Genomic DNA, 23,641 nt, shown 5'->3' with positions numbered 1-23,641 from the left:
AAAACCCACGCAGAAACGGGGAGAACATGCAAACGCCATAATAATATATTTTCCACATTCCTAATTATAATAATTAATTATGAGGTTAAACTGGAACAAACTTGCCGGTGAAAAGTTACTTCTTTACAACCGCCTGCACGGTTTTGACAGCCAACAGCACAAGAAGAATTAACCATATTGACACCAAAAAAAAGCTAAACCTAACGTATTCTAATTAAATTTGATGTTATTATGTTTCACAATGTACAATTGTAAGGATGTCAAAGGATGTCAACTTTCAAGTGAAATAGTACCCAAAGCAATGTTTTGCCCTGACCGGAAGTTGTAGCCGAATTACCACGTGAAAGAGGCCTGTGTGCAATTTAGTGTTTATTCTACGTCATTGGGAAGGAATAAATAAAACAGAGCAAAAATCAATTTCGAGCGCAAAGAGATGAAAGCGAGAGTGTAAATCAGAAAGCGGGAGGTGATTTCATTTTAAATCTGTTTGCCTCTCGTTTTTCTATGTGCCTAACAGTAACAGTTTTAAGGCCCACAATATTAGTTTTTTAACTTCTTCAATTTCAGTTTTTACACTTGTTTCTACAGAGTTTGAGCTCTTGTTTTAGCGCGACCTGACGCCATAATGGGGCGCATTTTAGGAGGCAGGAACTAGCGTGGATTCCTTATCCGGGTTTTCAAAACAGAAGACTTCTTATCCCTCTCATCACAGTAAAGTAAAGAGGTTGTAATCTGCAAATACATGAACCGGTCTGCCACTTAAATCGCGTACTATTTATTTTTTTTTGTGAATCACAAATTCACAAATAAAAACTCCATATAAGGAATTATATCATCTCGGGACAAGACGAATGAAATTTACATATGCAATAATATTTTATTGTGAAATACAGGGCAGGAGTGCATTGTCTTGAAAGTATTTTCTGGTGATTTTCTTTATACAGTACTGTATACGGCGTTTGATACGTTCATTTTATAGTGTTTCTACTGTCTTGTACCGCCTAAAAAATGAACACCGTTCTATCAAGAGCTAACTCCCTTTTCGCCTTCTCATTGAGCGTCATGGCGGCCTTAACCTTTGGCTGTTTCATCACAACAGCGTTTAAAGATCGAACTGTTCCTGTTGACGTCCGTGTCTCCAAAGTCATGCTGTAAGATCCTTTGAATACGTTTATTTTTGAGAGCCGCTGATACTCGGATGCCGATAGGGTTATGCAATATACTGTTGTGTTCTCAAATATATAAACTTCTAACCTTCGCGTCCCAATTGAGGGCTGTGGTTGAGAATGCTTTAGCTGTAATTTAAATAGAATTTGCAGCATCATGCTTTGCAGAATAGATATATATCCTAGACTGTTATTTCCAGTAAAATGGTTGGCCAGGCTCCGTGACTATCCGTTTTGTGCTCAGTAAGATGATGCATTTGTTACACGTACAAGAATGGGTATCAGAGCTCTTCCAAGTGTAACACATTTGTTTAGTTGCTTCCCGGTGGAGGTGGGAAACAATAACAATGTGTCAGCACGACTATCTTATCTGTTCTCTTTTACTCTCCTGTGACCACTCCTCTGTGGTGCCTCACGCATCTACATTTCACATCAAGACGCAATACCTGCCTTTGTTAACAATGTCTTTAGCTTCACTTAAGAAATACTATCCACCATACACTTTGGAACACATTGAAGCCACCATAATACCAATTTCCAAGAATAGAGTCAGTTTCCTTAACTATTATTATTGTCCAATGACTGTACGCCATGAGCTGAAGGTTGAACACGAAACCAGAAGTGACATAGATCCACAAGTTAGCATTTAGCGCCAAGACTGTTTTTGTCTGACGTCAGACAACTTGCGGTTTAGAGAACTGGCTCCATTTTTAATGGGTGAAATCGAGTCAAACTATAATCAAGCAGAAATCGGTTGAAAAAGGTGTATGAATGGATTTGCACTGCTATGTTATTTGTTACGCAAACGAAACTGGGTGCGTTGTAAAGCGTCTTTCTTTCAACTGCCATCTGTGATCAAGAACCAGTGCGAGGAAAATGTTATCAACCAAACGGCGAAAAGTGTGGCTGTCTCGTATCAGCAGCCGATCTAACAGCCAATTCCCTTATGTCAGAGTGTTCTAAGAGCATTTTGTTTTTGGTAGGTATGGATACCTTTTAGAATTTCACACCTACTTAGCAATAACTAAGTTTTGTGAAGGAGTAATATTTTTTTTTAGGGCCAAGGGCCTACATGATACTCTGTGTGAATGCAATGCTTGTCTCTCAAAATCTGTATTTTCTGTCAGCCCACTAAAGCAATAAAACTGAACTGAATTCCCCCCCCCCCCCCCCCCTTCCCCCAATACTATAATGAACCCGTCTTAATCTTTATTTCATTGTTTCACATATTCAATTTGCACTTGCTTTTCTCATCCCCTCAAAGTGATCGTTATATGCACATGTTTGCAAAAACAAAAATAAGAACAATCTACACCTCTTTTGTTGGTATAATCAACATAATTTAACACAATGCCGACTGTAATCATCAGGGTTCGTACGGGTCAGGGAATTTCAGGATTATCATTGGACGAAACGTTGCATTTTCCAGATCTTGGGAAAGTCCGGTAAAATGAAAAATATTTAGCTTGGGTCAGGAATGTCATGGGATTTCGTTGTTGCAGCTCAAAATATTGTTTGTATTAATGCCCTGACCGATGCAAGTTGGATTACATAATGGTACTGTAGGAACAAAGAAACGGAGTCGGAGGCGGAGTGTTGAACATAGGAGCAAACCTCGTTTTATTGCAGACATCGACAGAGTGAAACCATTACGGCGGGAACTCTTGAACACACACACCAGAAGTGTAACGAACAAGAACGTCCGTGTGGAACCTCGTAACGTAACTCGAGGTCCCGTGGGTGAATTATGTAGACCACCACACCAGCCCCCCCAGAATTCACCCATAGTCAAAATCCCTGTGCCGTGGAGGGACGATGGCCCGACCCCGGCGGGTGTGCACTGCAGGGGCCGAGTGGGGGGCGGGGGAGCACAGTCCATTGAGTCAAGGGGCCAGGGCCCTGACAGGGTCATAGGTACTCTGGCAAGTGCTGGGAGTCGGGGCAAAGGTGGCCGCCCCCAGCGTGGGATGAGGGCATCAGTCCTTCCTTGGGGACGCCCCCGAGGCCGAGCATGACCCACCAAGTCGATGTTGACGTGGTCCAACCTCCTTTCGGGGACAGCAAAGCACTCCACGGGGGCTTTTGCGTGGCGATGCACCTTAGTACCCTGACAGGCCACGCTCGAGTCGACCGAGGTCTGTACCCCGTGGTCTGAGGCCTGGTCCGCGTTCATATGGGAGTAGTCAAGACTCAGATGCACAGTGTCGACGACAGCTCTGGAGAGGCAGTCCGCGACCACATTGGATTTGCCGGCAATGTGTCGGATGTCCGCAGTGTTCTCCTAGATGAAAACAGTTGGGGTTGCTTGCGGACGAACCACGGCTCGGCCACCTTGGACATGGCGACAGTGAGGGGTTTGTGGTCCACATATGCCGTGAACTCACGGCCTTCCAGTAGGGAACGGAAGTGGTGGATTGCCAGCCAGAGGCCGAGGAGCTCCCTATCGAACGTGCTGTATTTGCGTTCTCTGGGGACCAGCTGAGGGCTGAAAAAGGCAAGCTGTTGCCAGGTGCCGCCGACCCACTGTTCGAATACAGCCCCAACGGCATAATCTGACGCGTCGGTAGTTAGAGCGACGGGCGCCCCGGGGGACGGGTGGGCCAGCATAGCAATGAACCGGTGATAGAAAGTCACCTTCCCCAGAAACTCTTGGAGACCCTGAGCCGAGCGAGATCGGGGAAAAGCGGAGACAGCCTCCACCTTTGATGGAAGGGGGGCGGCACCGTTTTTGTCGATGAGGTGGCAGAGGAACTTTTTGTGTGCAACGCAGAATATCGGCGAAGAGACTGCATCGGCAGTGCACAAATGCGCACGCACACAATTTAGAGGGAACATTGTCTGACATCTTTTTTTTTTTTTTTTTTTTTTTTTTTTTTTTGGCACGCCGTCCCGCAATCAACCAAGACTGCCTTGTGATTGACCAGTCGAGTGATCGACTCGGGATATCGTGGGTTAAAAAAAATGAAACAAAGTTGGATGCAACATTTCAAATTTACAGTTCATTCAAATTATGTATTGTGTATTTATGTATATGTATATATGTATTTTTTGTTTGTTGACAATTTCATTGTAAGTTTGCAAAAACAAAATTTTTCTTAGAAATGTTCTGATGGGGATGTAAATGCTGTAATCTGAATCTTTGAATGAGCCTTGTAGCTTCAATGGATGACACTGATCTGACCACAGTGCATACGTCTGATGTTGCTCATAGTGGTCAAAGGGGGCGCTCACGGGCTTAGTGTGTATGCTCGGACGTGTAAAAAAATAGAGGGAACATTCTGATGGGGATGTAAATGCTGTAATCTGAATCTTTGAATGAGCCTTTTAACTTCAATGGATGACACTGATCTGACCACAGTGCATACGTCTTATGTTGCTCACAGTGGTCGAAGGGGGCGGTCATGGCCTTAGTGTGTATGCTCAGACACGTAAAAAACTAGAGGGAACATTCTGATGGGGATGTAAATGCTGTAATCTGAATCTTTGAATGAGCCATTTATCTTCAATGGATGACACTGATATGACCACAGTGCATACGTCTGATGTTGCTCACAGTGGTCAAAGGGGGCGCTCACGGGTTTAGTGTGTACGCTCAGACACGTAAAAAATTAGAGGGAACATTGGTCTTGACACTAATTTACGTGTTTATTTCATAAACTTTGGTAACAAAGGAAGCCTGATCCTAAACAACCAGTTTTCACCCGGAAACAGGAAATGCAAATTAACCGTACTGAGCATGTTCGGAAGTGATGCCAAAAGCACGTTCCGAGCTGCTTCACGCACTGCAAGCGCATTTACGTCAAAAGTCATCAACATCATGAGCCATGGCAAAGGAAATTCAGTTACATTGAAAAATCTGGGATACAACACAGGTAATGTTTCAGTGTCTAATTATAATTACTATGAGATTGTGATTTACTTTGACTTGATCTAAATTCTAACATTAGACTAGTCTGTCCATATTTCCCCCATTGTGCCGCGTTAATTTGAAGTTGAAAATGTTTGCCCTCTACATGCTTTAGGAAGATATAGATCATCTTCTGCTAGCTTTCCTCAATGGATTGACAATCGAGACCGACATAAATTCCGCTTGATTATAAAAATACATTCTCATTATGATGAAATGAAATAATTTTAATTTAATAATTAATTTTGAAATTTAATGTCTGTTGACCTCTTTAAAAATGTCTGTCTCAGTCTGTGCAGTGTCAATAAATTATGATTATGGTATTAGGTAGAAACTACATAGCCGGGTATAACAACCTCAGTAAGTTTTTTAAGGTCTTGACATTCCAACCCTAATCCTATCGCGGGCATGACTGGTGGACCTGTACTTGTAACAATTTTATAAACAAATGGCAATGATGTGGTTCTGTTGGATTCATCAAACCGTGGTTCTACGTCGCATGATGCCATGTTTGTCCTCTGGAATATTGCTCCACTGTTTGAGGACTGTGAGTACAGTGGTTGGTTCGATTTATCTTACGATTCCTCAGTTTGTACTCTTTGACGCGAGCCAGTGTCTCATCATCCTCCTAAGCCTTTTGCATTTCATCAATTATAGGGCGACAACATGTATCACTCTTACACGTCGACATTGGTTCTCCCTTTTTATTGTAATGCTCTCTATGGATGCACAGATTATTTCCCGATTTGTCTATCCAGCACATTTCCTCATGTAATCCACAATATCCACAAGCATAAGAGAAAGTCCATCAGCATCTGAATTATTTCTTCCTGGACGATAACCGATGGAGAAATTGAAGTCCGGTCCCATCCCCATCCCCATCAGTGGCTGGTGGGATTCAATTTAGCAGAAGTGAGCACGTTGGTTAGTGGATCCATTAATTCTGAACGTAATTCAATTTGATTTGCCATCGTGATGGTACAATGATGAGCATTTCTTGCCGACCAAGGCATGTCTTTTATTTGTTTCATTATTTTGTCTTTATGCGAAGTGGTCAAAATGTTTACTGGCAGCATCAATTACCAATGCTTTGGCATACTCCCCATCTATGAATTTAGACACACAGCAGAACCGTCTCTCTCCACAAAGGCTGTCCATTTTTGTCGAAAACTTTGGTATTCCTTGTCCTTTTTTCTTTACACGACCTATATCAAAGCGTTTCCATAATTAGTTGTTCCGACCCGATCGGCATTCAACCCTACTGCACCTGCGCAGATTGAGTGCCACACCAAACTACGACAACCCCACGACGACAAACTCTCTGTATCATTTGCGTTGCCTGCAAGATAGAAATCACTTGTACAGTAGGTCATTATAATGGGCTCTGGGAGCCATATTCAACCATCAAAAGAGCCAGATATGGCTAGCCAGCCATAGGTTCCTGACCGCTAGTATAGACTGTGACGGATGGGACGTAATATAAATAGTCTCGGAAACTGTCGCACACACCCAACTTCAATGCCAAAAACTCTTATTTTCCTATGTAGATGGTCACCCTTTTCAGCTGATGTAAGAGTGTGGGACCCGTACACTCATCTGTCTTTGCTGTCGCTGTTACAACACTGCTCCTAAACCAACCAATGAGGCATTCACAGTGCAGTAAAAATGGTCAAAATAATCCAGGAGGTGGTAAGTGCTTCAATGAGCTGCTCCAATACTTCTTTATGACAGCTGTCCCATTTTTTGGTTGTCCGTGATGCTACCTCTTTGTTTTTTTTTTTGTTTTTCTGTCTTTCATTGGGTTGGTCTGTTTTGGATCTTTCTTCATCTCCTGGAGTGAGTAGGTTGTAGAGTGAATGGGCAATCTGTGAGAAATTTGGGATGAATGACCTAGTACGAGAGGAATCCCAACATTTGGCAAACATTGCCAATGGTGGCAGGGTTCTGTCACGCAGGGCCCTCACTGGTGCCACTTACGCTGGATCCTTCTTGTAGCCCTCTTCGCTCACCACCTTACCTAGGAATTTTACCCTGGATCTTTTCGGGGAGAATTTCACTCCATACATCTTGTTACGTCAGAGGACTAACCCGAGATGCTCAAGGTCTTCATCGAAACTGCTGCTATGAACCAGGTTGTCATCAAGATAGGGGAGAAAAATTGTGTCTCTCATGCTACCCAAACAGCACTTAATGCTTCTTCGGAACTCAGCAGGTGCAGATCTCAGGCAGAAGAGTATGCAGACCCATTCGTACAGCATCCAAGGTGTAATGAATGCTGTCAAGGAACAGCTTTCTTCATCAAGGGAATCTTGGTGGTACCCTTTCTCTTGATCCAAGACAGAAAATCATGAGCAATGCTGTATTTTTGTATTGTCCTAGGTCTCCACAACTGCTGGGTATACGGTCTTTATGGTTTCAGATTGGCCCACCGGTTTGTGGCAATTGAGATGAATGGCACAAGTCGTGATGTTTGTCTCTGGGATGGCTACATTTGGTGCCCTTGTTTGTGGTATCCTTACCAACACCTCAATGAAGATAACACCCTCTGGTGAAAACCTTTGTGCCACTGGAGAAAACACCATGTCTTCGCCCTTCATTTGTGAACCCACCTGAGCTCTGACATACATGGTGGTGACCTGGTTTGCTGGTAGGGTTGCTTGTTTTACACCTGTGCGGGCCACACCAGTCGCCGCGTTGGAAACCGTGTTTTGTAACATCTTCATGACAACCTGAGCCTTCTTGTATTTCAAATGCTATGCTGACTTTGTGTACCAATGACTTTCTTCCTTCTGGAGTGGGGTTCTCATCTCTCATGATAATCTTCTCAATAATGTAGCCTAAAATGGGGTCAGTGGCAACTGCTGGGTCACTCGACACAAGTTTGGGTTCTTGTACGGTATTGGTCATGCGCGGGTCATTATCTAGCCAGAAACTGATTTTCAATCCAGCCCATGAAGGGGATTAGGGTGTCGTTTGCAGCGAGACTTGTGTTACCTCTTCCAAGAGCTCTGTGACTGGGCGAACAATGCTGTGGGGCAAGTATCTCTGTCTCCAAGTATCGTTCATGATGCTAGACCGTGTACCATTGTCCTACAGTACTCTGGCTGGCTGGCTGCTGGTCAAGGAAGCAGTTCATCATATATCAGCTACCCACAAGGATCATAAGATGTGACTGTTGCTTCGGACTTAAATATTGAACACTATTGATCACCAATAGAGTTTCAGTTGTCCTTTCTTTGAGTTCTGCCTCAGGTGAGGTTGGTAGGGACAGTGTTTGGGCTGAAACCCTTTAATTTGGACTATGGGTGGTCCGGCCTCAGTAGTCCTCTCCCGCTTTCCTTCGGGGCTCCCTGTATTCTACATCGACAGCCTTGGGTGAAATGGCCTTCTTGTCCACACTTGAAAAAGTTAGAGCAGTTTTCACTTACTGTCTCATCTGTGTACTTTTGACCGTCTCTCTTACGATTTGTACTGGTCGTGGACTTCCCTCCATTGCAGCATTAAAATTTTGCCTCATTTCCGTTCTGAGCTCTTCCAAGATCTGCTCTGTGTCCACCTTGTCTGGTTTTACCTCGTTACCTTTCACCACCATATGTCCAACTGAAGTGGGGGGACTCCTTTATCTTCTCAGGACTTTGTGTTGGTAAAAGCGCTCTTTGGAGTTCAGAATGAACCTCTGTAATTTTTTTTTCCCTAGCTGTGAGCCTCTTACAATTTTCTTGCCTCTCACTTTCAACCTTTGCAGCATCATTCACCTTCTTGATCAGTTCTTCATCCGTCAAGATTCTTGCACTCTGAGGAAGGAGGTGGAATTTCATTGAGTCGCTTAATAGTCCAGTTTCAATTGTTCAAAGGAACTGACGTTTACTGGTGTCTGGTATAATGTTCATGTCTCCTCGTTAATCACCTCTTCCTTAACAGTTTTTCTTTATGCTCAATGGCATGTAATACAAAGTTCAGTGCGGACTCTTTGTGTCCTTGGAAGATATTTATGAGTTGATAGTACTCTGTAGTGAAGAATGGTGAGAAGTGATGTAAGGGTTAACCCTCATTTAATCTCAATCATGCCTCTTAGCGGAAACCCTGGGCCGCCTCCAGAATGTCAGCTTCTCATTTCCAGTTAGAATCTGGCATAGTAAACTCAAATAAGACAACTTATTCCAGTTTCCACTCTCCCCAATTTGTCCAAAGATCTTGAACTCCCTTCCTAATGGTACCTCAGGTAATGAATGAGTTCTCACTGGTCGGCTTTGGAATGATGATCCAATAGTCGTTTGTAGGGGGGTATTTGGCAAGGGAAACTTGTTCCTCCCTCGGCTCCCTGCTTTCACTGCAGATCACCATATCATCTGTGAACATCATAGTCCAAGGGGATTCCAGTCTAACCTCATCTGTCAGCCTATCCATTACTACTGCAAACAGGAAGGGGCTCAAAAAAAAAATCATTAAAGATGAAAATATTTGGGCATTCAATGACGCAAATGAAGTAAGGTTTTTCATAACTTCTTACTTTCTGATCTTAAAGCTTTAAAGTTTTTCATAGCTACTGACTTTCATCTCTTTAAACCGTATAGACATTTGCGCAACACAAGATGAACCCTTAAACAGGTATACATCAATCGAGACAACACATCAGCCCCAGTGAAGACATGGCCTTTAGCCACTAGCGTATGCAACACATGAGCGGCACAGTTTTACTGTTTGTGTTGCTTTTGACTTGGGTCTTCACTTTTTCGCCTTTCTTCTTTGTGTCGCCTTCGCTCACATTTACAGTGATAAAAACAGAGATCGGTTACTCTCACACGTAAGACATGACTGACATCGTGCAACAGCATCACACACTTCAGACTGAGTTTGAAAGTTGAGTGGATAGGCGACCAGCATTCTCATTTTGAATATCCTTCCCGATGGCTGCAGTAGCACAGGTTTTGGGAACATGTCTCAATTTGAGGTATCACCAATGCCTTTCATAGTTCTGCAAAAAATCTCTTCTTGAGTTTTCATCTTTTACACTCTAGGTTTCAGTGCCATTCAAAAAACACAGGGGTTGTATGCTTAAAGGGGAAGTCCGGTCGTTCAATTAAAAATCAGATCGGTCATCTCATATGTACTGTACCTTTAAAATTTGAGGTTAATCCAATATCATTTAATGGTGTTTTGAGAGTTTTTTTTATCGGCAATCACGAATTTTCATGGGTGCCGCTATTTTGGCAAGTCACATAACCGATATGCGCGTAAGTGACAGATTACGTGCGCAAACCAAGGCTCGCTTAATTTGTGACACAATTATGGCCAGCGCTTTATCCTTCTCTGCTGAAGAAATAGCAGTATTTGTTGATCTCCCGATAAGACGGAGGAATACTTCCATACAGATTTGAATCTGTGGCTGTAAATAATGTAGAATTTTCAGATGGGAATGACGCAGAATCTGACTATCCGGAGGCCGACGCGCGGGACACACCATTCATCCATCCTATCGATTTTGGAGTTTAGCCCAGCTAGCGGATCAATGGTGCACATGCGACCGATGCGTAGTCATCGACAATCCTCTTATGAATCTTTATTGTCAGGAACTTGAGGAACTCGAAGCAAAGATCTTTGCAGAGGACCTGGATTATATTTCCCTCTGTATCGAGTTTCATGCCATTGTCCTCTGGAAGCCTACACTAAGGACAGCCCTCATAGTGATGAAGGATGTGAAAAAGGCAACTCTGGTAGAACCCATCAGTGAAAGGTAGGCTTTATATTGTGGGAAAGGTTATTTATACTTTCTTCCGGCTTGTCCCATTAGCTGTGGCCACAGTGTGTCATCTCAGATTAACGCTCATATTTGTTTGGCACTCTTTTTACGCCGGATGCACTTCTTGACGAGACCCCTCTCGGGGAGATGGGATAGGTTGTGTATATATATATCTAAAAATTCAACATTCAACACAACACTGGCTACAATTTGCTGTATAAAATTCAGCCGGCTACAATTTGCTGAATAAAATTCACCGTCTAAATTCTAGGTGAAGGCCTAAAATATTTCAGTATTGAGCAACCTATTTGGAAGCATTGCTCCATCTTCCCGATCAACCGATACTGCTATTTCTTCATCAGATGAGGATAAATCCGAGAAATCTGCGGTGGTCGTAATTGTGTCACAACGCAAGCGAGCCTTCGTTTGCGCACGTAATACGTCACATCCGCACACCACCCATGGCCAGTGTAGGGTCCACTATTTATATCATGTCATGTCCACCACAAAATGCAGCCAACCTCTCTGGCAGTTCCAGATAGTCTTCACGTCTCCCAGACATGCCACAAAGCATTTCTCTGTTAAGCAGCAGGAGATCAAAGAACTGTATGTGCGCTCCACCTCATCCAGTAACGAACAGAACTGACTGTGATTTGAACCTTTTTCCATTATTTCATTTACAATCTGAATGACAACATTCATTACCTTTGCATTCTGGAGGAAAGCTTTGAGCACACAATGCCTCTTGGTGAAGGATGGAGTGAAACATCAGTTTTCTATCCAATGACTTCTGCAGTAACGCCACAAAGCCCCTGTGGGCTCCAGTCATACTTTGGTGCCCCATCAGTAGCCACTGACACCAGGTGGGCTCTTTTTATTTCTTTGGCTTTTAAACAATCAACCACAGCCTCACAGATTTCCTTCCCCCTTGTCTACCCTTTTAGTGGTATCAACTCTACCATTTCTTCCCGTGGTCCATCATTGGCAGAATAGCGCTATATCTTCAACATCACTTTTATCTTTGGACTCATCACAGTCGATCGAGTATGCTGCGACTGAATTGATGTCTTTAATTTGAGGTTTTGTGAAATCTTCTGCCATTTTCATGGTTCTCTCATTGACAGTCTTCACAGAGAGAGGCATCTCTCTAATTTTCTGCACAATTTCAGTCTTGCTTTTAAATTCTGCAAATATGTGTTGTGAAATCTTAATGAATTACTCTTAGATATATTCCCCGGTTGTGAACGACCTCACTTGTCTATTTCCCAAGCGGCCACAAAACTTGCGTAGGTAGTTACAGACTTCTTGAATTGATTTTTCCGCAAATCAGCCTGCCGCATCAGTTCTGAAACAGATTTTCTCTCTTTTTCTCTCTTCTCTCTACGGATATTTTTCAGCAAAGGCTGTGTGTTTATTCTAAAAATGTCTTCCTACATTGTTGACCAACTTTCAACACAAATTAGGCATCCAGGTAACCCGGTCGTCGGAAGTAAATGCAAATGAATCCAGCCAGGCATCATTAAATGTCCTATTTTCTTCAGATATTTTTCCTTTCTTAGATTTCTGCATATTTGACCTACCTGGGGTTGAAAGTTTCGATCAATGTGCGGCGTTTTGGTGGGCTGAGGGAGGCATGACGCATATTTTGAGCGACTAAAAATGATCTCTGCTAACTCACCACGCTTGGGGCCGTGGAGAAACATGCCCCTGACAGAATGTGCCTACTGACTGAAAATCCTGTCAAACGTGTGAAGAAGGTGAGTGCCGACACCGAAATTTCACAAGGTCTGAAGAAAGAAGTTCAAATCTTTGACTTAATAGGAAGACATGATGCATGTTTTTGATACAAATAACATACACTTCAATCAGACACTTATAATTTAATTTCCCAAGCCTCGTAGAGCCGCAACAAAAGGATGAAAGAGCATTGTGTGGCTTCGGAGCAACGGGTTGCCAACCCCTGAACTAGATGTAGTTCTGAGCATCCCAGACACAGATTTGTGATTGGTGCAAATTGTAATGGAGAAAGTGTTGAAGGAAACAGGGATGATGAAGAAGTTATGGGTAAGTACGGGATCTAAGAAAGGAACTTTGAGGGACAGATGGTGGTAGACTTTTCAAAAAGGATGGAAATAGGAGTTAATGAAGATCTTCACAGATCTTCTCTTGATCATGCAGGTTTCTGGGCTGTTGCTGAGAAACGTGTAGTTTCAACTCCCTCCAAAGATTTTGTATTGGGATTTTGGTCTAGAGACTGACCAGGCCATGCTAGAACCTTGATATGCTTCTTACGGAGCCACTCCTATGTTTTCCTGGCTGTTTGCTTCGGGTCATTGTCATGTTGAAAGACCCAGCCTTGACCCATCTTCAATGCTCTGATTGAGGGAAAGAGGTTGTTCCCCAAAATCTCATAATACATGGCCGCGGTCATCCTCTCCTTAATACAGTGCAGGCGTCCTGTCCCATGTGCAGAAAAACACCCCCAAAGCATGATGCTACCACCCCTATGCTTCACAGTTGCAATGGTGTTCTTGGGATGGAACTCATTTATCTTCCTCCAAACACGGTTAGTGGAATTATGACCAAAAGGTTAAATTTTCGTCTCACCTGACCACAAAACTTTCTCCCATGCCTCCTCTGTATCACCCAAATGGTTATTGGCAAACGTAGGACGGGCCTTGACATGTGCTGGTTTAAGCAGGGGAACCTTCTGTGTATTGCATGATTTGAAACCATAACGTCTTAGTGTATTACCAATAGTCATCTTGGAAACGGCGGTCCCAGCTCTTTTCAGGTCATTGACCAAGTCTTGTTGTGTAGTCCTGGGCTGATTCCTCACCTTTCCAAGGATCATCGAGACCCCACGAGTTGATATCTTGCATGGGGCTCCACTCCGATTGAGATTGACCGTCATGTTCAGCTTCTTCCATTTTCTAATGATTGCCCAGCAGTGGACCTTTTTACACCAAGGTGCTTGGCAATTTCTCCGTAGCCCTTTCCAGCCTTGTGGAGTTATACAATTTTTGTCTCTGGTGTTTCAAATCATACATTGTGATTTCTGGATTTCTCTTTTTAGATTATCTCTCTCACAGAGGACATGCACCTACGATGAAAATTTCAGACCCCTCCATGTTTTCTAAGTGGGAGAACTTGCAATATAGGAGGGTGTTGAAATACTCATTTTCTTCACTGCAGGTGTCGAATATTCTCAGAAAACCAACAAGACCCAGGTTTCACAATATACACATTCTTAAGGGTGTACAATTGGGCAATATGTTGAAAGGGGCGTGTTAAAAAAATATCACTGTTGCATTAAATCAGCGACGTCGTTAATGTGAACAACAAGTGTGAATCAGGTGGCCCCGATTTTAGGATGAAAAGAGCAGCTGTGTAACTCTACTCCGATTGAGATTGACCATCATGTTTAGCTTTTTCCATTTTCTAATGATTGCTCCAACAGTGGACCTTTTTTCACCAAGCTGCTTGGCAATTTCTCAGTCGCCCTTTTCAGCCGTGTGGAGTTGTACAATTTTGTCTCTGGTGTCTTTGGACAGCTCTTTGGTCTTGGCCATGTTAAAAGTTTAAATCTTACTGATTGTATGGGGTGGACAGGTGTCTTTATGCAGCTAACGACGTCACTCAGGTGCATCTGATTCAGGATAATACATGGAGTGGAGGTGGACTAATAGGTCGTTGAGGGTCAGAATTCTATCTGATAGACAGGTGTTAAAATACTTATTGTATCACACAAATGAGTCGTTACAAAATCATAAATTGTGATTTCTGGATTTTTCTTTTTAGATTATCTCTCTCACACTGGACATGCACCTACGATGAAAATTTCAGACCCCTCCATGATTTCTAAGTGGGAGAACTTGCAATATACCAGGGTCTTCAAATATTTACTTTCTTGACTGTATATTCATAGATTATTATGTATCTCACTGGTGACTCTAGTCCCCAAGATGGGTTGCGTCAGGAAAGGCATCCGGTGTAAAAACTGTGCCAAGCAAATATGAGCATTCATTTGAGATGTCACCCTGTAGTGAACCTTAACGGGACAAGCTGAAAGAAACTTACTGTGAAGTTTTACTACTACTACTACTGCTGCTATTACTATTATTGGGTCTGCTTCCGGTCCCCAACCTGGAGGCAGCGAAAACGAGTAGCTCTGGCAAACTCGATCCTACCATCAATAAATCCTGCTGAATTTGGACCGAATGTTGCGAATACTCGACGTGGGAAGGCCTGGTGAAGACTTTAGTGGACTAAGAATCACTCTGTGAAATCTTAGTATGCAAATTGGAGCTGTATTTCGTTCGCGTTTGAAGCACTGCGGCCTAGCTTAGCGTAGCCCCGTTTGCTAATAACTAGACGTTGGTTGGCTTACAACGTGACAGATTTGTGATCCTAGCCCGGCTTGCTAACAACTACATGTTGTTGGTTGACTTACAATGCAACATGTTTGTGATCAAACCGTTAAATGTTGAAGAGGCATCAAACTTGAGTAACTGCATAATCTTGTTCAACCAACACAACTTGTACAACGAGAATCGTGAGGACGACTCAACCTGCAACTACTGGAGCGGGAGCCATTGGTTTGAATCTCTTTAATCCCCATATCCTTTAAATCTACAAAACCTTTACATTTTTTGTATACTCGAACCTTCTTATCCAAATACCATTTTAACTTTAACATAGACTAGTTAGTATGTATATTGTGTTACTCATGTGCTGACTTTGTTTACGTGACTGCTTCTATTTGTACTTTAACATAGATTAAGTTGTATGTGAATAGTGTACCTTATGTGTTGACTTTTGATTGCTTGTTTGACTATCTGCAGCCCTTTGGAGAACACAATATTGTGCGACTTGTAGGGCGGTCCCAAGCCTGGATAAATGCAGAGGGTTGCGTCAGGAAGGGCATCCGGCGTAAAACTGTGCCAAACATATTTGAGCATTTATCAAATGAACTCTATAACGGATAGGTCGTGGCACGGGCTAAGCACGCCCGCCCCCGGCATTGTTAATCTGCAAGGTGTAGGTAGAAATTCAGATAATGTAGGTCAAAGGCAAAAAAGAGGAGGAAAGTGACTTAATCGGCAGAAGAAGAAGAGAAATGCACAGACCACACAGCTATGTGTAGGGACTTTGAATGTTGGGACTATGACAGGAAAAGCTCAGGAGTGAGTTGACATGATGATTATGAGAAAGCTTGATATATTATGCATCCAAGAAAGCAAGTGGAATAGGGAGTAAGGCTAAAGTTTATGAGCAGTGTTTTAAATTATTTTACCATGGAGTAGATGGGAAGAGAAATTGAGTTGGCATTATTCTAAAGGAAGAGCTGGCGAAGAATGTATTAGAGATGAAAAGAGTATCAGATCGAGTGATGTAGATGACATTTGTAATTGAGAGTATTGTGTATAATGTGATTAGCGGCTATGGCCCACAGGTTGGGTGTGACCTCGAGTTGAAAGAGAAATTCTGGAAGGAACTACACAAAATAGTCCTGTGCTTTCCAATCAGAGAGAGAGTTGTGATTGATGCAGATTTCAGTGGACATGTTGTCGAAGGAAACATGGGCGATAAAGAAGTGATGGGTAAGTACGGTATCGAGCGAAGGAATTTTGAGAGTCAGATGGTGGTGGACTTTGCAAAAAGGATGGAATCGCCAGTGGTGAACACTTATTTCCAGAAGAGACAGGAACATAGAGTGACCTAAAAGAGTGGAGGTAGAAGCATGCAGGTGGATTATATTTTGCGCAGATGATGTAATTTGAAGGAGGTTACTGACTGTAAAGTAGTGGTGGGGCAGAGTGTATCTCGACAGCATTGGATTGTGGTGTGTAAGATGACTCTGGTAGCGTGTAGGAAGATTAAGAAGGCAAAGGTAGAACAGAGAATCAGGTGGTGGAAGTTGAGAAAGGAAGAATGTTGTGTGGCTTTTCGGAAAAGGTGAGACAGACTCTAGACGGACAGGAAGAGCTCCCAGAAGACTGGAATACTATGGCCAAGGTTTTCAGGGAGGCAGGCAGGAGAGTACTTGGGTTGTCTTCTGGTAGGAAAGGGGAGAAGGAAACTTTCAAGGAAAGAGATTAGCGAAGAAGAAATGGAACACGGGAGAGGACTGAGAAGAGGTGAAAGGAATACATTGAGATGCGTCGTAGGGCAAAGTCTAAACAAGAGGCACATGACGACATGTACACAAGATTGGATACAAAAGAAGGAGAAAAGGATCTCTACATGTTGGCCATATAGAGGGATAGAGATGGGAAGGATGTGCAGCAAGTAAAGGTGATTAAGGATAGTGATGGAAATATGTTGACTGAAGCCAGTAGTGTGCTAAGTAGATGGAAGGAGTACCTTGAGAAGCTAATGAATGAAGAAAATGGGAGAGAAGGAAGAATAGAAGAGGCAAGCGTGAATGACCATGAAGTGGCAGTGATTAGTAAGGGGGAAGTCAGAAAGGCACTACAAAGGATGAAAAATGGAAAGACGGTTGGTCCTGATGACATACCAGTGGAGGTATGGAAGCAATTTGGAGAGGTGGCTGTGGAGTTTTTGACCAACTTATTCAATAGAATACTAGCGGGAGAGAAGATGCCAGATGACTGGAGGAAAAGTGTACTATTTCCCATTTTTAAGAACAAAGGTGACGTTCAAAACTCTGGTAACTACAGAGGAATAAAGATGATGAGCCACACAATGAAGTTATGGGAAAGAGTAGTGGAGGCTAGACTCAGGTCAGAAGTAAGTATATGTGAGCAACAGTATGGTTTCATGCCTAGAAAGCATACCACAGATGCATTATTTGCCTTGAGGATGCTCGTGGAAAAGTACAGAGATGGTCAGAAGGAGCTACATTGTGTCTTTGTAGACCTAGAGAAACCCTATGACAAAGTACCAAGAGAGGAACTGTGGAACTCCTTTTCCTCATTGCCCCTTACCGAGGGCATTCCAATATGGTTGATATAGAACAGTCAACTCTTTTCCAAGTTGCTCACTTGTACACCCTGTTCGTGTTTATTATTTCATATCCATCGACATCATTCTCTTCTTCTCACTGCTTTCCTTAGCAATTGCTTTCTTGGGGCGCATAGTTGAAAATTCACTTGTATTCAATGCAAAATGACAAAATGCGAGTACAGCTTCACAGAGATGCCACCGAGCCGAGGTGCGCAAACAAAGACCGAGTTAAGCGCAAAAAGCTGAGTGGAAACTGCGTTTCAGCATCTTAACGATTGCTGCAACATCTACTGGCAGTCGTTCATAAGTCAAATGCTGGCTCACAAGAGAAAGTTAAAAAAAAAAAAAAAAAAGTCCCGGCAGTAGGTCATATCTCGAAAAACTTATATGTCAAGTTACTCGTCTGTCGAGGTACCACTGTAGCAGTTGGCATGTTTGATACATTTGCCTTATGTCATTTCACCTTATTTTACACTTAATTTCTGATCTTATTTTTTGTACTTTATTTTTACGTTTGGATAAATTGGGTTGTTCTCTAAATCTGATGAAATTTTCATGTCCATCGCATCTTTGGAAATATATGTAAGAAAAATGCTGACATGGAATTGGATCTCCAGTGATAGCATGTATTGAAATAATTTTTGAATATATCCATCCACATATTCACATCAGACTGTTGTGATCAAATAAGTTGGTATTTCTTTTTTACAGGAGGAACGTTGATGACTTCACTGGACCCAGAGAGCGTAGTGATCTGGGTTTCATCACATTTGACCTCTCGGCTGATATCCTTTACATATCTGTGTATGTAAATGTATACGTATATATCTACAAATGAATATATATTATGGGCGGAACGGTTTTTGAAAACTTTCCAAACCAAACGACGTGTGTCCTGTTGAGTTTTTATCGGTGTACAGTAGAGCAAATTCTAGCCAAGAGGGATGTGGGTGTAGTTGTGGTGGCACCTTCTTATGATTCACACTCAAATTCTAGATAGGCCGTAATCGAGCTCACACCCTTTCCATTGATGCAGCAGACATTCATATTCCATTGGGGGTGCTTCCTCTCTAGTACTCAAATAGGATTCATAATAACTTCAGCGAGCAAAATCATTTATGAGCCACCATCACCTATTATTTATCTGTCCATCGCAAGATCTCTGGTGCATCAAACTGACAACTTTGAAGTACAAATCGGCGTGTTTGCAATTGCTGTGTTTTTATTTACACTGAAATTTCTCTTAACTCAAGGACACGGGATGCTTACATATAACTATTTGCCAATTAAAACATTGGAGGCAAGTACACAAACAATTATAATTCCTACATCGTTTACCTGATTTGGATGTAAATGCCCTCAAGTCTGAAAGTCTGTAGTTTAAAGAAAAGTGGTAGATAATGGATGGATGTGGCAGTTTAGAATAAAAAAGAGGAGAAATGTGTCCATGTCCCTATGTATGGACCCAACTGGAAGCACATGTCTGTCCTGCTAATAACAGAGTTTATAAACTTTATGCAGCAGCTAAGCTCATTCAAAAATGATTATTATCTGGTTGGTAATTATACACACCATTTTGTCTGGATCAAAATACAGGACAATTGTTGTCTTTCAGGATGGCACTATGTCAGACTGCTGGCATATAACATTGCTTTAGCCTCTGGCAACACAACAGGACATTTATAATGATACCACCGTGTCCTATCTTTTATGATCACTTGGCTTTCACTCGTCAAATCAAACTCTGTTGGTCTGTTGGACTAGAAAATGTCACTGGTTCCTGCAACAGGATACATCTTTTAGCATGGCGAAAACAATGTATCGCGGCAAATTGTTTTTGGAGGAAAAAAGAACTTGTGGAAAAAATGTGTCATCGCCAAGTGCTCGGGAGAGGACGTTTTGGGTTGTCCATTCAAGAAGAAGTTGTTATATTCACATGTATTTAATGCAGTTCACAAGCAATCAACATGCCAGCTAATGCTAGCATCAACATTTGTAAGTACCATAATTTCTCGAGTATAATGCATCTTGAAGTATAATGCGCACCCCCAAAGTTGACCTAAAAAATCAGGAAAACCCTTCTACCAATGTACAACGTGCAGCACTAATTTGCTGCTATCCATATGCTCAAAATATTAGGTTTGTATTTGTTGTACTTGTATTGTTTTACAAAAAGTCCTCATTAATAATAATGTTTGTGCATGTACTGATGCAGTGGTAGTATATATCTCGGGACAGGCAACAGGACACGCTTGTCCTGGTCCCTGCAATTGTCAGAACAGAATCCCGAAACCAACTACAATAAATGCGATGGCATGGCATTTTATTAATACCATTGATAACACATATTACAGTCTTAAATAAACAAACAGTATTTAACACAAACATTTTTCCATTAAATATGTGTGCATAAAATGTTTGTGCAGAGTGCAGTTTATACACGACAATACACATCCTTGGCCAAGACTTCAAAAGAAGCATCCGACTCATCTCCAATCTCAAAAATATCCATTGCAGCTATCTTTGGTGCATCACTGTCAAACTCATCATTGACGACTTGGTCCAGTTCTGGTGCCTCCTGCATTCATGAACAGTGATCCCATCTTGTTCCCACAGCATGTCATCCTCTGTGCCATCCATGGTGTTTGTGAGGAAACATTTCTTGAATCCTAAGAGTCATGGTTCCTTTTATTCCTCATTATTGTCAGCACTTTGAGGGGAAGGTCCGCCATGCTCTTGCCCCCGTTCGGCTTCAATCTGTTGGAGCTCTTCATAGCGTCAGGTTGCAATCAAAACGAGAGCTCAAACTATTTAGAAATGAGCGTGATGGGCATGTAAAAAAAAGCGAGCATTTCAATTGTGTGCGCTATCCCGTTTTGTTTTTAAATGTGCCCATTACGATCGTATTACGTAGTTTTTTTTTTTTCTTTACCACAACGGACCGATACAAAGCCCGCATCGATGCAGACACTGCACCTGTCCGCCTATTGATCTAACTATCTCCATTCTTCCCTCCTTCTTGAACAAAACCCAAAGATACTTGAATTCCTCCGCTTGGGGCAGGATCTCATCCCCGACCTGGAGCAAGTATGCCACCTTTTTCCGACTTTATGACCATGGTCTCAGATATGAAGGTGCTGATTCTCATCCCAGCAGCTTCACACTCTCCTGCGAACCACTACAGTGAGAGTTAAAGATCATGGTGTGATAAAGCCAATAGAACAACATCTGGAAAAAGCAGAGATGCAATGCTGAGGCCCCCAAACCAGGCCTCCCATGGCCCTCAAGAAATTCTGTCCAAAAAAGTAAAAACAGAATAAAGGGCTGCCTCGACACTGGTCATACAGGGATCGAACAGCTTGTGTCAGAGGGTTCAGTCTCCTATACTGCCGAAGAACCCCCCACAGGACTCCCTGACAGACACGGTCGAATACATTCTCCAAGTCCACAAAACGCATGCAGCTGGTTGGATGACCTCCCATGCACCCTCGAGGACACTCCTGAGGGTGTAGAGCTGGTCCACCATTCCACGGTCAGAACAAACACCACATTGCTCCTCCTAAAATCTGAGATTCAACTTATCGACAAACCCTCCTTACCAGCACCCCAGAAAACACCTTACCAGGGAGGCTGAGGACTGTGATCCTCCCTGTAGTTGGAATACACCATCCGGTCCTCCTTCTTAAAAAGGGGGACTACCACCCCAGTCTGTCAATTTAGAGGCACTGTCCCCGCTGTCCACGAGATGTTGCATATCAACTAGGACAGCCCCACACCATCCATAGCCCATAGGGGGAATCTCATCCTACCCCTTGCTACCAAGGAGCTTTTGAACCACCTTGGTCACCTCATCCCCTGAGATCAGAGTGCCCTCCTCAGAAAACCCAGACTCTGCTAACTCATGGGAAGGCGTGTCAGTGGAAGTGAGGTCTTCGAAGTATTCTCCAGATCCTCACCATACAAATTGTTGATGGTGCACTGCTTCCCCTTCGTGAGACGCCGGATGGTGGACCAGAATTTCCTCAACGCCATCAAGAAGTCTTTATCCATTGCCTCACCGAACTCTTCTCATGCCCAAATTTTTGCTTCAGTGACCACCCAAGCTACATTGCCCCCCTGGCCAGCCAGTACCCGCCAGCTACCTCAGGAGTCCCACAGGGCAAAAATGCCTGATCAGACTTTTTCTTCAGCTTGACGGCATCCCTCACCATTGGTGTCCCCCAACGAGTTAGGCCATTACTGTTGTGAAAGGCACCAATCACTTTACGGCCACAGCTCCGTCTACTGCCTCAGCAATGGAGCAAAAGTCCACTCTGACTCAATGTCTCTACATCATGTGGAACATGAGCAAAGGTCTTCTGGAGGTGGGGGCTGATACTCTTTCTGACAAGGGAGTCTGCCAGACGTTCCCATCGTCTGTGCCAAATGACCACCAGGCTGTGATTATTTGGTACCTCCGCCCCCACTTCACCCGAGCATCCTAGTGACCCAGGGCATCCTGGTGGCCTGTGGACATCCTTTTGGTGGAACATGGTGTTTGTTATGGATGACCCATGATGAGCACAGAAATCCAGTAACAGGCTGTTCTTCCAATCACACCCTTCCAGGTCTCACTGTCATTGCCCACATTAGCATTGAAGTTTCCCAACAGAACAATGGATTCTCCAGCAGGAGTCCTCTCCAGCACTCTCTCAAAGGACTCTAAAAATTGTGGGTACTATTGTTTGGTGCATAGGCATAAACAACATTCAGGACCCATCCTCAACCCAAAGGTGGAGGGAGCCTACCTTCTAATCCAACTGGGTGAAACTCAACTCAGCCGGGAGCCAATAAGTATACCCACACCCTTCTCTGCGCCAGATTGTAAGAGAGTAAAACCACTGTATTAGGGGTTACCACATAGTGGCATCCTTTTCCATGTAAGTCTATTTCTTGCAGCTCCCTCTCCAACACAAGCTGCCCTATGTCTTCCCTTGTGACATCCATCAACCTTCTGTTTGGTCTTCCTCGAGCTCTCTGGCCTTGCAGCTCCGTTCTCATCACCCCTCTCCCAATATAGTCACCATTTCTCCTCTGGACGTGTTGAAACCATCAAGGTCTCCTCTCCCTAACTTTGTCTCCAGACTATCGAACCTCTGCTGTCCCTCTGATAAATTTGTCATTTTCAATTTTCAAATGACAATTCAATTTATTAATGCACAAAAAAATCCAAACCTTTCTGACCCTCTGTGAAAAGGTAATTGCCCCCTGAACTTAATGGCGCGTTGTGCCATCCTTGGCAGCAATATCTGAAATCCAGCATTGGCAATAATTGGGAATGAGTCTTTCACATCGCTCTGGAGGAATTTTGTCCAACTCTTCTTTGTAGAACTTTTTCAACTCCACCATATTGGAGGGTTTTTGAGCATGAAGTGTCCATTTCAGAATCAGCTTTATTGGCCAAGTGTGTAAAAACACACAAGGAATTTTTCTCCGGCAGTCGGTGCTGCCCTGATATGACATTCAGAACAAAGAACAACAAAGCAACAAGAACAAAGAACAAGACATTTCTGTTCATAGGAACTATTCCTTATAATAGTCGTGCAAGATGTAAAATCTTCATTTAGAACAGGTAACCTGTAACTGTGTCAAGATCCCACATTATATTAAGCTTGTACAGAGTGCCTTTACCCATTCGCGGTTCCCGTTAAAGTGACGAACCGTCCGATAGTCTACAAAATATATTATTATTACTGATTGGACCAGCAGGATGTGAGTGAGTGTCCTAACATGGCAGAAGGCAGAAAAATAGTAGGTTCGGTGATCAAGAATTTAATGACTTAATTGCCAGAGGGAAAAAACTATTCGTATGCCTGCTGG

At 43.0% G+C, this 23,641-nt stretch overlaps 1 protein-coding gene across 6 annotated transcripts in view; it reads left to right on the top strand.

Moving 5' to 3' along the window:
- Window positions 1-866: 866 nt before the first annotated feature.
- spcs3 (signal peptidase complex subunit 3) overlaps window positions 867-23,641 on the top strand; it is a 51,422-nt gene continuing 28,647 nt past the window's right edge. For 2 of the 6 annotated variants that reach the window (XM_061831220.1, XM_061831216.1), the window contains exons 1-2: window positions 883-1,151; window positions 18,494-18,586. In XM_061831220.1, coding sequence (XP_061687204.1) covers window positions 1,009-1,151; window positions 18,494-18,586 — 236 coding nt within the window. In that variant the 5' untranslated portion in view covers window positions 883-1,008. Of the gene's footprint in view, window positions 1,152-18,493; window positions 18,587-23,641 lie in introns of all 6 variants that reach the window. The other 4 variants (XM_061831217.1, XM_061831221.1, XM_061831215.1 and 1 more) reach the window with 4 other exon arrangements.

Source organism: Syngnathoides biaculeatus, chromosome 9, assembly GCF_019802595.1.
Source record: "Syngnathoides biaculeatus isolate LvHL_M chromosome 9, ASM1980259v1, whole genome shotgun sequence".
NCBI lineage: Eukaryota > Metazoa > Chordata > Actinopteri > Syngnathiformes > Syngnathidae > Syngnathoides > Syngnathoides biaculeatus.
Note: the sequence above shows the minus strand (reverse complement) of the source record. Positions and strands in the feature narration are given on the sequence as shown.